This window comes from Aptenodytes forsteri, unplaced genomic scaffold (assembly GCF_000699145.1).
Source record: "Aptenodytes forsteri isolate BGI_AS27 unplaced genomic scaffold, ASM69914v1 Scaffold256, whole genome shotgun sequence".
Lineage (NCBI taxonomy): Eukaryota > Metazoa > Chordata > Aves > Sphenisciformes > Spheniscidae > Aptenodytes > Aptenodytes forsteri.
The window spans coordinates 3,063,071-3,076,678 of NW_008795021.1; the positions used below are offsets into that span (position 1 = coordinate 3,063,071).

Here is a 13,608-nt window from a genome sequence, read left to right on the forward strand (position 1 = left end):
AATAATAATAATAAGAATATACAAAGCAAGTGATGCACGATGCAATTGCTCACCACCTGCTGATGAATGCCCAGCCAGTCCCTGAGCAGCAGTCACCGCCCCCCAGGTCAACTCCCCCAGCTTATATACTGAGCATGACGTCATACGGTATGGAATATCCCTTTGGCCAGTTTGGGTCAGCTGTCCTGGCTGTGCAGGGCAAGAGAAGCTGAAAAGTCCTTGACTAGTGTAAGCACTGCTTAGCAACAACTAAAACATCGGTGTGTGATCAAAATTATTCTCATCCTAAATCCAAAACACAGCACTGTACCAGCTACTAGGAAGAAAATTAACTCTATCCCTGCCAAAACCAGGACACCTGGAAAAGTGCCCTGGCCCATGACTGAATTTCATGAGCACGGTCTCAGTGTGAAGAATTATTAATTTCCTTCTACATGTACTTTGTCCCCTTTTTCCATCACTGTGTCTTTCCAAGAGGAACTGACTGAACTCCACAACTGTTTTGAGACCACTAAAAGCTGAAATTCTCATTTGTTGAGCATGACCTGAGAACCCAAGGTCAAACTCATAGCAATAGCAGCAAGACTTTTGGCTACAACTAATTGAGAAAGATTTCCCAATTGTAATGTTATTTGTGGCTGGAGAGATTCCTGGAATAGGAGATTTCTTAGAGTTGAGGCTTTGTTCTACTAAGATGAGATACATATATAGAGATATACATATATACATATGAGATAGATAGATGTGTATATATATACACGCACACACACACGCAGAGTTTTGTCATGTTAAAGCAATGACAGGTGATTCATGATGCAATATTTTATGTAAGTGGTTTGTTAATTACCAGTCAGTATGATAAAGGGATCTAGGACATGAGAACCTTTTACCGAGGTTATTGTCACATACCTTCTGCTGGTAAGTAACTCAGTATAAGCCAGTTGGTTTTGTTTATATTGAAATTTGATAAATCTCTTATTTTTAATTAAGTTTTAGTAACTAAATTAATTTTAAATTAAAATTAATTTATTTATGGCTGTAATAGACCTTATTTCACATAATACATGAAAGAGAATTAAAGTATGTATTCTATCATTATGTTAACATGGCATGTACTTTATGTAGCTGAACGCTGGTTTTGATGGCTACCTAACAGTTTTCAAATTATTTTTATGCAGGGGTTTATATTGAAGAAGTCCTAAATAAATGGAAAGGAGACTATGAAAAACTGGAACATAACCACACTTACATACAGTGGTTGGTCACTTATTACCTATTTCTGCTTCAAAGCATTAATTTGATTAAGTGTCCATATACTGTGAGTCGTAATGTGCTTTTTCTTTTAACAGGCTTTTCCCACTGAGGGAACAAGGTCTGAACTTCTATGCTAAAGAGTTAACTACATATGAAATTGAGGTAATACAAGTTGAGCTCAATACAAACCATCACATTAATTTTAATACATAACTGCTTTTTGTTATGTAGAGTTGTTTTATACAATGCAGAAGTACTTGCTTTAGTGCCACTTAGAATTTTGGACGTATTCTTTGTTTATTAGGAATTCAAGAAAACAAAAGAAGCAATTAGAAGATTCCTTTTGGCTTACAAAATGATGTTGGAGTTTTTTGGAATAAAACTAACTGATAAAACTGGAAACGTAGCACGAGCTGCTAACTGGCAAGAAAGATTTCAACATTTGAATGAGTAAGTAATGACATGCACGCCACTCTCTAGAATTGCCATAGAATCTCTTTAGCCTTTTGTTTTCTAGAGAAAGGGAAGATATATTTTCCAAAGATTGCCAGGAAAAAGAGAGAAAGAAATAGTCAATGCCTGGTTTGTGTCTGTATGTGTACATTCCTCCTTCCCCTTTATTTTATTGTGCTTCTCACCCATTACCAGTCTAACTGACGTCATTGAATTCCCTGAAAATACAACTTCAGATGGTGCTGAAGAAGATCACAGTTCCAAATGAATTTATTTGTCATGCTACTGAATGCATTTTCACCTGATCCCAAAGCACTGCTGCTCAGCTGGAAAGAACGAGTGGCTTATCTCTGTATTCACACCTCTTTTTGAGAAAAATCAAATTCTCCACACCAGTATGGAAGCTAAATAACAAGATTTCCCTCTCTCCTCAAAACATAAAGTATTATGTATTTAATACTTTTTAGTTGCAGTGCTTCACTGGAGAGGTTTAGACATGCATTAAGTCAAACTTTAGCCCAACTTTCAGCAAATTACATCTGTCGCTTTTCATCGGCATTGTGTGGAGCATAAGTTTGCACTGAATTTTGTCCCACGCGGATTGATTGTATCAAAATCTCTTTTCAAATCTTGTGATCACTTTCCTAATACCTCTGACCTTGGAGCTGAAGATTGTTTTCTTGCAGCATTTTGTTTTCCCGTCCAAATGAAATCTTGTAGGTAGAATTGCTGATGGATAATTTTGGGTGAATAATGGGAATAATTTGTTATTAATTTTACTTAAATATTATATGAGCCAGTATGGGTGTGGGCTTAGACTCAGGCCACAGATAAAACAGGGTTTCAGGAAGCCCAAAGGTTACTCACTGCACATTTTTACACTATAATTCCTATATTCTCACCAGTGAGTAGCTACACAGTTTTAAGTCAGGAATTGGGACTCTTTTTACCTAATTTTAGCCATCTAAAATTTAGGCATTTAAGTTTTACTGTTTACTTAGGTGTACTTTATGAGGGAAAGAGCTCTTCACAAGCACTTCCAGAAGATAGTTCGTTCCCTTTATCTTAGACACTTCTTAGGACAGTGGGACTTGCTCTCCAGAGGTGCCTGTCTTTCTCCTAGCACTGGCTCTATCAGAAGTGCAGGTAGCTAATCTAGACTTAGTCTAGCTTAAGTGAAGTGCAATGAATCCTAGTCTGTAGCTGCATTACTGCAATACACTACAGATCCCATATTTTATAAAGTGTCTGGATTTTCTCCTCAGAAAGAATACATACAGCAGAAGGAGTCAAAATCAGTACACACTTTGATTTTATTTTTTTTCAGCCTGTTGCCTCAGTGCATTTTATAGACACTAATTTTCATTCACAACATTCTAGCAAAGGAGGTGCTAGCAAGCTTCAGCATCTGTGAGAAATTAAAGTACAGGAAGCCTGAAGTATACACCCGGAGTGATAAAATGGAGTGAGGAATTGCAGTTCCAGTTCTGTATCTGTAAGGTGGGTTTTTTTCTGATTCAATGGAATTTTTTCACCCTTTTCTTCCAAAGGTCTCAACACAACTACTTGAGAATCACTCGAATTCTGAAAAGTCTTGGCGAGCTTGGATATGAGAGTTTCAAATCTCCCCTGGTAAAATTTATTCTCCATGAAGCTCTTGTGGAAGATACCATTCCCAACATTAAGCAAAGTGCTCTAGAATATTTTGTGTATACTATTAGAGACCGAAGAGAAAGGAGGAAACTCCTGAGATTTGCCCAGCAACATTATACGCCCTCAGAGCATTTTATCTGGGGACCCCCAAGAAAACAGAAGTTGGAGGGAAGCAAAACAAATAAAAAGCCAGCATCCCCGATTTCTATTCACCATAGTTATATTTCTAAGCATAAGAAACCAAAAGAGCCTAAGAATACATCAGCGAGTGGAAGCTCAGCTGGTAAAACAACTGAAGAAAGAAAGGTAGAACTCACAAAAAACGGGGAAGAAAATGACCAGGATGAACAAGAAATGAACTGTGATGCTGTTAGGCAGAACAACGGTGAAAAGAACAGTGATACCGATACCGGTCAGCTTTCAAAATCAGAAGAAATTAATGATACTTCAGACAGAAAGGAGGACGCTTCTCATTCCAGAAAAGATGATGAAAATCTGAACAATGACTGTGGAAATCACCCAGGCACTACAGAGAAAAATTCATGTGACACTGAGAATTCTTCAAATAACGCGTCAGTAGATCTACAGGATAACTTTGATAAGGATACGCTTTCAGGGGGGACCACCACAAAAAACAAGAATGAGCTCAAATCATGAGTCTGAGGTTAAAAATCATTATGTTTCATATTGAATGAAGCAAATTACTCATTACTCCTTCATTTTGGGTGAAATTTCCATCTAGTGTAGTATAGAATGTTCATGAGACTATGCTTGTTGCGAATGCATCAGATTAGGCTTCTGTTAGGTTAATGAATTTTATTTTTTTCAGCCTTAGTTTATCAGCAGTCAACCAGGTGTGGCTCTTTAAAACAATCGTGTCTATTCAAAGCTAAGAAATTCATTATCTTTTCCAGACAGATTGCATAGAAAAGCTTATCTATTTTTTTGCCATTAAATTAATCCAGTATTTTAAAAAAAAAAAAGCGTAACTTACTAGAAAGCCTTGGAACATCAGAATTTTTAAGTTTCTTTTACTATGCTTTAAGTGTTGATTTCCTTTTATGAAATGACTAGAAATTGTTTCGAGAGCACAGTTTTTTCCCTAGTGGATATTTTTTTAGGAACTATGTTCATGTTTAATGGCAGTATTTGCACAGCATCTTTTACCTTAGATTAGCATCCTTGTCGGAGACACTTAGTAAAGGATATCAAAATGTCCTATGCAGCTGGGTATCACTGTACATTGAATAAAAGTTTAACTTACAACGAAACTGTATCCACAGCTTTTGGGTACAAGGGAAGTTGCACTTTAGACTTCTTTTAGTCCCTGCTAAGTTCTCTCTTCTTTTGACTCATTTGTTACTACTACTAATTTGGAGGGAGGGATCTCTTTGATCACTCAGATTTGGTCTCAGTGTGAAAGCTCTCTGTTGATCAGCTGTAATAAAACAACCCCCCCAGCTGGGTTCAGCACCTGGAAAGCCTCCGGACAGCTGAAAAGCAGTGTCTTTACCACAAAGCGCTGCTTAATCATCAAAGCCATCAGAGAAGATGTCACCAGGCCTGTCCAGCTGGATCCTACCTGAACTTGCATGTTTCTCGGCCAGTTTTGGGTAAGGTCTGCCCAGTGCTGAACCCCTGTTGCTGATCTGAGAGAGAAAGGCAGTCCTGATGCTTCCTTCCAGCTGTCTGTTTCCTCTCTTTGCTCTCTGTCAGAGGTCTTTCACAGTTTAATGTTATTTTGATCATTGGCTGAAACCTGAGGCAGGCCGATCTGCTGGCCTGGTTGGAGCCCAGCAGGTAGGAATTTCCCAGTTAAGATCTTTCCCAACTTTCTTCACTGAAGGACTGTCTGCTTTCCCTGAGTGGCCTCTTCTGACTTCATGCCATTCAGTCGAACGAGATAGTACCCTGCAAGTTAATTGTGTAGAATATGATTTAAAAAATAATGCAGGTAGAACTCACACTTTCTACAGTCCTAAAATAGTCTAAAACTTCTGTATGTATTTTCTATTTAAAAGTGTATATATTATCCACTGCCTTTAATGTATTTTTGATGAAATGTTATGAGGCAAGTGGCTGTCTACAGTTTGAGTGTCAGAGTGCTACAGGACTTTATTCAAGTCTTATAACTCAAACTGACAAAGTCTTCAGGGGTTTCAGAACATAGGCAAAATGTCTTGTATTCTTCTGTTTCGCTAATTCCCACCATGGCAGTGCATCATCCATTGCTTTCCCCAGGTAGCACTGTTTCTTGGGATCAAATAGAGTGGCAGTTAGAGATCTTGGTACACATGGACAAAGATTAGGCTCTTTCCATCCTGAAGAGGCAGGGAAGAAGGAAGACATATCCCTCCTTCTCCAGTGCTGACTTGTAAGGAAAGGAACGTATGTATGTGGATTTTTCTTAAGGGTAACCCAGATCGCTCAAGAAGGCATTAAGTCTGTCTGAGCAGAAATGCCCCAGAGAATTCGTCCCGCAGCCACCGCCTCTTTAAAGCTGGAAGGGTGCTGAGAAGCCTTTCACAATACCCTGGACTTGAACTAGGATCCCCTTGTTCATGTTTGCCTCTGACCTTCAGAGCAGAAGGGGACAGGAAATGCTGAGGTAAAATTGGTCCGTGTAGTTAAGGACTCTGTCCCCACGTGTACGCACAGGGAGGACAACTTTATGTTCTGCCTATGACTTTTTAAATCTTGAGTGCCTAACCATGCCAACTTAATAGTGTTGTTTTTACATAGTTATTTCTTGAATGGCATAGGGAAAATTTATACCCTGTGTATGAGGAACATAACTAAAAGGTAGGTAGTTAAACAGAGCCTTCAATTTATGGATTTTAGTATTAAGGTTAAACACTTTAAAAAAATGCATAGTGTTCAAGTGAAATAAGGAATGCTGGGGGTGTTATTATATTTATACTGTAATTTGATTGAACATCGATGACCTCAGGAGATCTTTCATCTTTTGTCTACTGAACAAAAAAAAAAAAAAGAGAAATCTTGCTCTAATTTTAAACCAGAAAGCTCTCGGGATGTGCATCCAAAAGATTTCCCTGCAGTACGGTATTCTGTTATTGTGACACAGCTTTCACCTGTACATACTTGCTGGTTCTCCACTCATAATTAAGTACTTAATGTACTTTTAATCTGGCAGGGCTGTCTGCATTAAAGGCCCAGTATATCTGAAAATACAGTCAAGAACTTTGGGACTCATATCCTTATTAACTCTGCAATTATTTTTTTTTTAAATCTGCAACTCAGTATATTTCCATCAGTTTTCATAGAAGTGAGAAGAGTAGTGGCATACCAATTGCCTACAAAGAACTATGGAGATTAGGTAAGTGAGGTTTTTTGTGTCAGGTGGGCTCCTGCGCTCTGTAATCTGTCTCATTAAGAGAATTACTCCCATGGGACTCTTCAGCTTTAACTAACAAATTCTGCTCTATGTAAAATGTGATGGTTTATCATTCTTTTCATGGAGGAGCTGTTTCTTCTGATTCTGGAAGTGCTTAAAAGAAGGATTCATTGCAGGGCAGTCACACAGCGTAGCATCCCGGTGAGGATCAAGTGTGTGCACTGTATGCATTTCATTACAGAATCATGGCCTTAGCAACCAGAAGCACCCTGTGCTTGAAGTTTCTAAGCATTGGCTTTCAGGCTTGCAGTACGATATATGTTGAAATGATTTGTATTCTCTTAAATGCCAGTACTTAGTTATTTAACCATTACTTCAGAAACTGAGGATATGCAAAGAAAGTCAGGACATTTGCTCACTGTTAAACTTGTTTTTGTCTCGCTATGCGCTTAAGTATTCAGGGATTTCTGTGTACTTACTACAATAATGTGTTTTGGCCAGTGTCTTACTAGAATCTGAGCTATTCATTTATGAATTGAACAGAACCTCCCATACAGGGGTTCTTTCCTAATAAGTACATCTGAGTAGCCTCTGGTACTGTTAAGTGGGAGTAGCGTGTATATGCATACACTTGTGAATTTGACTTCAAGTACCCTATGGTGAGGGGATATGAATGCACAACTTGACAAAATGTTACTGAGTACGTACATGCAAGTGAAGGCGGTCATACAAATCATGCAAAAATGCAGCACTTGAAGATTAGTTACAGCTCTGTGCCCTACTATCCAGGACGTAATTGTGCCTCAGTACCTGATACTGTGTTGGCGTAGAGACTGAAAGCTTGGGTACTTGAGGTGTGCACCGCAGACCATTCAGATAAGAAGAGCAGTTACGCGTGTGCACGTATCTAGGAGCAGAACTGAGCTCTTGGTGTCCGTATTGCTCATAGTTAAAGGCATGATCCTGAAGAATGCTAAAAATATTTGCAATAAGCCTTTGAGAGCTGTTCCCTGGCTTGGTCAGCTCCTCAGTTTCCTGCTCTAAGATTGCAGCAGTCTGATGTATTAGGTATTTGTACAATCATCATAGTTAATATTTCATGTAACCTAGTGTAAGCCTCCTTGAATTATTCCAGGATAATTCTAATAATCTGCAGTTGCATATACCTGTACTATAACCAGAAAGTTTACAGACCTTAGAAGCTTTGTATAATTTTGATGGATGATCCAATAAGGTAAGTCAAGGAACGTTCACTAGATTTAAATGGAAAACAGCTGTTGTTTGTTTTTAAATAAAATTTATGTATATATGTTTAATTGAATTATTTTTTTGCACCTTTCTTTTCCTGACAGTTGTGATGGTACTGATCACAAATTATAGTAAGATATATACATTTAAGTGAAAATGTAACTCTTATTATGCCATACTTCTACAGGTAACATATCAAATTGCATTTCTTTGACAAAAGCTGTATTTATGAATAAGATGCAAGTATGTGAAGTAAGTTTTGCCATGAATAAAAGTGTGACGATATCATGCTAATGATACACATTGTCCTAAGAACTACCGGTGTGGATCAGAACCAAAGATGTTTCTAGCCTTGTATCCTGCCTCCAGCAGTGGCCACCACAGATGGTGTGAAACAAAGAACAGATAAGGTGACCCCATTTTTCTCCAGGAATTTTTCCATTTTTGAACTCATGGTTTCTTTCAGCCTCCACAATCCCTTGTGGCTGCGAGTTCTGTGTTTTAATTATGTTTTGTGTGGAAAAAGTAATCATCTCTTTTGTCTCAGATCTGTTTATTCAAGAATTGCTAGTGCATTTGAGCGCAGTTACTAAAGTTACTGTAAGATGAACAGTAATCCGCTTCAAGTCAGTTTTTAAAAGCCGTGGGAGATTCTCATGATAAAATACCTGCTTAGGCAGAAAATGTCCTATATTTCTGTTCTTAGGCAGAAGATGTCTGCTTAGGCAGAAAACTTGTCCTATGTTGTTGACAATATTATCTTACTTGTCCCTTCTGAATAAATTTTTACACATAAATCCTTTTGTATATAGTATTAAAAGTCAGATTCCGACCGCAGAACAGAGGGGTTTTTTTCCCTATCGGTGTAAAAGCAAGATCAGTCAAAGACAAAACCTATTCCTAGCCCACATCTGAGTGAGGTACCTCTGGATTTGGAGACACCAGCATCAATGGGTGTAACGTTGTGATCATGTAGAAGACGGAAATACTATCTGGGGTTTGCTGAGAACCATACTCCTCATTCCACATTTTGGTAACTTATTTTGATACGTGTCCCCAGTTCCAATTGCAATTGGAGTAACTGCTCAAAAGATGGTTTTGATGGCCATTGGAGCCTGAAAGTGAAGGATGGGTCAAAAAAGGCCTAGGCATGGGCAACCTGCCCTCCATTCACATCATGGTCAACACCATAGATTCACTACTAACAGGTATTTAGATGCAGTTCTTCAAGGGGAATGTAAACTGTGTCTCATATCTGTGCTCTGTATTGCCTGTGAACTATTTCTTTTCCTGAAAGCTGTGTTCCTTTTACAGCCCACGTTCTTAAGTATACTTAAGACCATTGGGGAAAGCAAGAGTTTATTTTAAAGAATATATTTAATACATGCCATACATAATGGACTCCTAAAATCTAGTTCAAAAGCTATAGAGATCAATTAAATAGAGACCTGCTGTGGCTTTACACTTACAATCACCTTTATTTTCAAAAGCATTAAGCTGTTTGCTATAAAATAACAAATGTGAGAATTGGCAAATTGTTCTGAAAGAAGTCTCTTGCTTCTTAGAAACGCAGCACTTTTTAATTCTACCATGCTTACAAGTCTAGTGGCGTATTCATCAACTAAAGTTTATTGTGAAATATACTGAATGTGTTTACTACTGTGACTAACTATGTGAAAATTATTGTTTTGCAGTAAAAAAAGGTTATGGCACTTACGTTTTTGGGATCTGCTGAAGCATGTTTGCTAATCATTAGTTGCTCTTTTTTCTGTGTTTTAACCTATTCCACGGTTGTTTGCCCTTTATGCGGTTTGAGTTCAGCGACAGATTATTAGGTATAGTTTTGCACTTATAAAATTTGGAAATATCATAGACTTCATTGTTAAAATGTGTTCTAAGAAAAAAGTGCAGTAAAAAGAAAAAACCCCAAAACCTAATTTTTTACTTGCAAAATGAAATGGCTACATGTCAGTTTTTATGAATGGTCCTGCTCTCTTCTCTGTATTCCTTTGCAGTGTTTAATTACAGAATGCTGTGCATGTTTGGTAGTACCAATACCATATGTATGTGGTAGGAGTGGTAACCAGTTTCTGGATTTGTAATGCACTATAAAGATATATTTTATAATTCTGTAACTGTATGGCAGTGTTATGCCAAAAAAAATGTATAAACATAAAAAGCAATAGTTTATGTTGCTTACTGCTATATTTTAAATCGTTTGTAAAATGAAATACTTGGATTTCCTTTCAGGTAAATATATTTTTAATAACAGCAGCCAAAAACTCTAAACTAATAAAGCTTCTTCATTTAGCAGCATTGTTTTAGCAACATGTACAAATATTGTGTAGCTCTAATAATGCGTAATTGCTGTTCGGTGCTTGTTTGTATAGTCTTCTGTAAATGTATCAACACTTAAAAGTAGGGCATTAAAGGCTCTGGTCCTCCTTTTTTGTTGTCAGTGGCAAAACCACCATGGATAGCAGAGGAACAAGGGAAGGCCCCGAGTGAGCTTTACTGAAAGTTTGGGGTTTTTTTTAATTTAAGAAAAATATGTACTATGAAGACACTGTTAACATTAAAGGGTAAAGTATCCATTTTGACCGTGCAGGCAGAAACCCTCCAGAGCAGTGCCAGCAACTGGCTACTGCCGCTTAAACTTAGCGGGGCAACATTTAACCTGCTGGTTGTATTTATCCTGCACTGAAGCTGTAGAATTGGATGGCTTCAGCTCCTTTTCCCCCCAGTTTTGTAGTAAGCTGTTATTCACATAGTGGGGCTGCAGATTTATGTAGCTCTATAAAGGGCCCAGCAGGTTTGGAGAGGGTTTCCTGTTCTCACACATTTCCTCTCAAAGTGAGGAGAAGCAGGTGCTCCTTAACGCAGAAGGAGGGCTTCATGTGCGGTCTGTCTCTCAAACAAAGCTTGGCGTTAGCATGGCTATATTACTTTCATGTTGTCAGGTCACCCAGGGATGGGGTTGAACTGGCAGGCAATAGCACGATGTGTCGGCGTGGTGGTTTCCCCAGAAAATTCAGTTACAGCTCCCTGAGGCAACTGCGATAGTTCATCTGCTCGTTGGCAAAGACTAGCTACAAGGCAGTTACCCTCTTCTACCCTTGGAGCATAAACTTCACAACAAGGGCCATGGCCAATATGGAGACACTTAGGTATGTTGCTGGCTGTTGTACCAGCAGCTCCAGACTTTGAGCATGTCTGTGGTAAAAAGATCCTTCCTGTATGAGCACGGACCCTCATGGGTGCCAGAGCCGCTTCTGAAAAGTTTTCTTGGGGCTCATTACAAGGGTAAGAACATAAACTGGTATCCCAAAGCTAGCTGGCCCCAGTTAAATGGAGACAAACCAGCTTCTGGAGGAGGTGAAACAAGGGGATGATGGGCCCAGCACCCCATGCCTTGCCTGCTGCTTTCCCGGGCCGAAGGGGCAGGCACCTACTTAGGAACGCAGCGGTGCCTTTGGGCCGGTAAAGGAGCTCACTGCTCTGTCCCCACATCCATGAAAATATGACGGTGGATCCAAATACATGCATATCTCTCAGGGCATACATTCACCTGCTTTGCTTTCTTTTGGGGGCTGAAATCTAGGAAATTTTCAGCTGCCAGGGTGATGGGGGGCACGCAGAGCACACTCCTGTGCCGGTGGGAAGAGCACACAGCAAGGAAGGACTGAGGTGACAGCGCTTGCATTTTGTGCGAGGAGAGTTGGGAAGCACTTTTATTATGCACAGAGCGGTGGTGGAGACGGCTGAAATAAATCTAAACTACCTCTGTTGTTTAGGGAGTTAAACCGCAAGGTTTTGTTTTGATTTTGTTTCGCTGAAATATTTTTCTAACAGAGCTGTGCCATAAAATTGGGATGAGAATATTTTATTTTGATATACACAGATGATCTTGAGCAAGGCCTAAAATGTTTATAACGATCATGTTAATTGCAAAAATGTGATTTAGCTAACAAAACAAGGGAATACTCTTCTTAAAATTACATTTTAATGGATTTATTTTGCTTTGTTTGTCTGGTGTGGGTAATAAACTGGAAGACAAAATATTAAATATCTTCACTCCCTGGGGTCAAACAGGCCAAGTATTATCTCTTCAAAGTTAAATCAGTAGGTGTGACTGGAGAATATCTGCAGTTTAAAAATAATCCTCCAAAGAAGCAGCAAAAGTATCTACCAAAGTATTTTGCGACTAAATGAAGATATATAATGACACTGCTTTTGAAACCTGAGCTTCACATGTCTTCTGAGGTGGATTACATTGTAGTCAAAACTCTGGTATGACTTTATTGACTCATTTGTACACAGTATGAAAGTTGCACTTCAGCTCCATGAAGCCTGTTCTTTAAAGCGTGGCTCTCTTCGGCGGGGGCAGGAAGAGTGGATGTTTAGAAACATCGTAGTCCCCAGTTTTGTCCCCACCTTGGAAGGCTGTCACTCCTGGCTGGCACAGAGAGCCAGTCAAGCAGAGTCTGGGGTCAGGGTTGTAACGTGGCCCTGCTCCCACCCGCCGAAGATGCTGCAATCAAACACGCTTCCTTTCCCCACAAGGAGGTGAGCTGAAGATTTGGCGTTCTCACAGCTGGCCTGGGATCTGCCACTCATGGCCGGGGTCCGGGGCTGGGCGGGGGGTTGCTCTGCCTCACCGCTGGGGTCTGATTCCTGCAAGCTAAGTTATGTGCCTGGTGTATTTATTGACCTGCCCAAGTGCAATTACTTGCTGCAATTACTTGCAGCTCAGACCTTTCCTTGTGGTTAATCTTGGTCTGCGTGTTATGGGATGAGCTTAAAAATAAAATTATTTTCCAAGAATTCTCCCTATGAAAAGCCAATTTATGAAGGTTTAATTATGCCCAAGTATTTGCCTTATCTGATACGCTCTTGGAATGCTTTTTAAATATTTTGATATAGTATATGCAATGCATTAGACGTTTTTGCAGGAAATATTCTGTAGACACCGTAATTTCAAGGCTTACTGAATGTAGGAAGGACATTTAAAATTCAACTGGCTCTTTCTATTTTTATTTGATTTATAAATCAGACATAATTCATGCACAGTTCCTTCCAGGTTTAGACATTTATTGAGCACTATGTATGGTTATAAACATTTTGTGGCAGCTGTTTCCAATTTCAGAATAGAAATAGAAAAAAAAAGAAACCTCGCATTTTCACTTCTCTAATTTCCTTTGAAAGCTTAAACAAGGAAGCTTCTAATTTTCTGCTTCCAAACTGGCAGCTGAAATTAAGGCTTTGAATTACTTCTGAGAACTAGGACTTGGGACCTTCAGCCCTACATGGGACCCTCAGTCACTTGGAGGAAGATCTGTAGTAGTTAGTTAACTAAAAATGCAGAAATGTAGTAGAATTATCCAAAACTACAAGGCACCTAATGCTGATACTCAATTAACAAGTGCTCTCAGGAAGCCTATGAAGGGTTTCTCTGCATCTAGAGGAAGCTCAGGAGCAGTCTAGTTCTTAGTCAGTTTTGAAAAGGTTATCATGCCTTGGTTATTCACAAAGGTTAGGCTTGCCAATGTGACGCCCATCTACAAGAAGGGCCGGAAGGAGGATCCGGGGAACTACAGGCCTGTCAGCCTGACCTCGGTGCCGGGGAAGATTATGGAGCGGTTCAT

At 39.3% G+C, this 13,608-nt stretch overlaps 2 protein-coding genes across 2 annotated transcripts in view; both read left to right on the plus strand.

Moving 5' to 3' along the window:
- Nucleotides 1-10,279, plus strand: part of OGFRL1 (opioid growth factor receptor like 1) — a 15,122-nt gene extending 4,843 nt beyond the window's left edge. The window contains exons 4-7 of the mRNA XM_019471123.1: nt 1,179-1,257; nt 1,350-1,416; nt 1,559-1,704; nt 3,258-10,279. Coding sequence (XP_019326668.1) covers nt 1,179-1,257; nt 1,350-1,416; nt 1,559-1,704; nt 3,258-4,017 — 1,052 coding nt within the window. The 3' untranslated portion in view covers nt 4,018-10,279. The remainder of the gene's footprint in view (nt 1-1,178; nt 1,258-1,349; nt 1,417-1,558; nt 1,705-3,257) is intronic.
- An 828-nt stretch (nt 10,280-11,107) lies between these two features.
- Nucleotides 11,108-13,608, plus strand: part of B3GAT2 (beta-1,3-glucuronyltransferase 2) — a 166,399-nt gene continuing 163,898 nt past the window's right edge. The window contains 1 exon segment of the mRNA XM_009275799.1: nt 11,108-11,130. Coding sequence (XP_009274074.1) covers nt 11,108-11,130 — 23 coding nt within the window.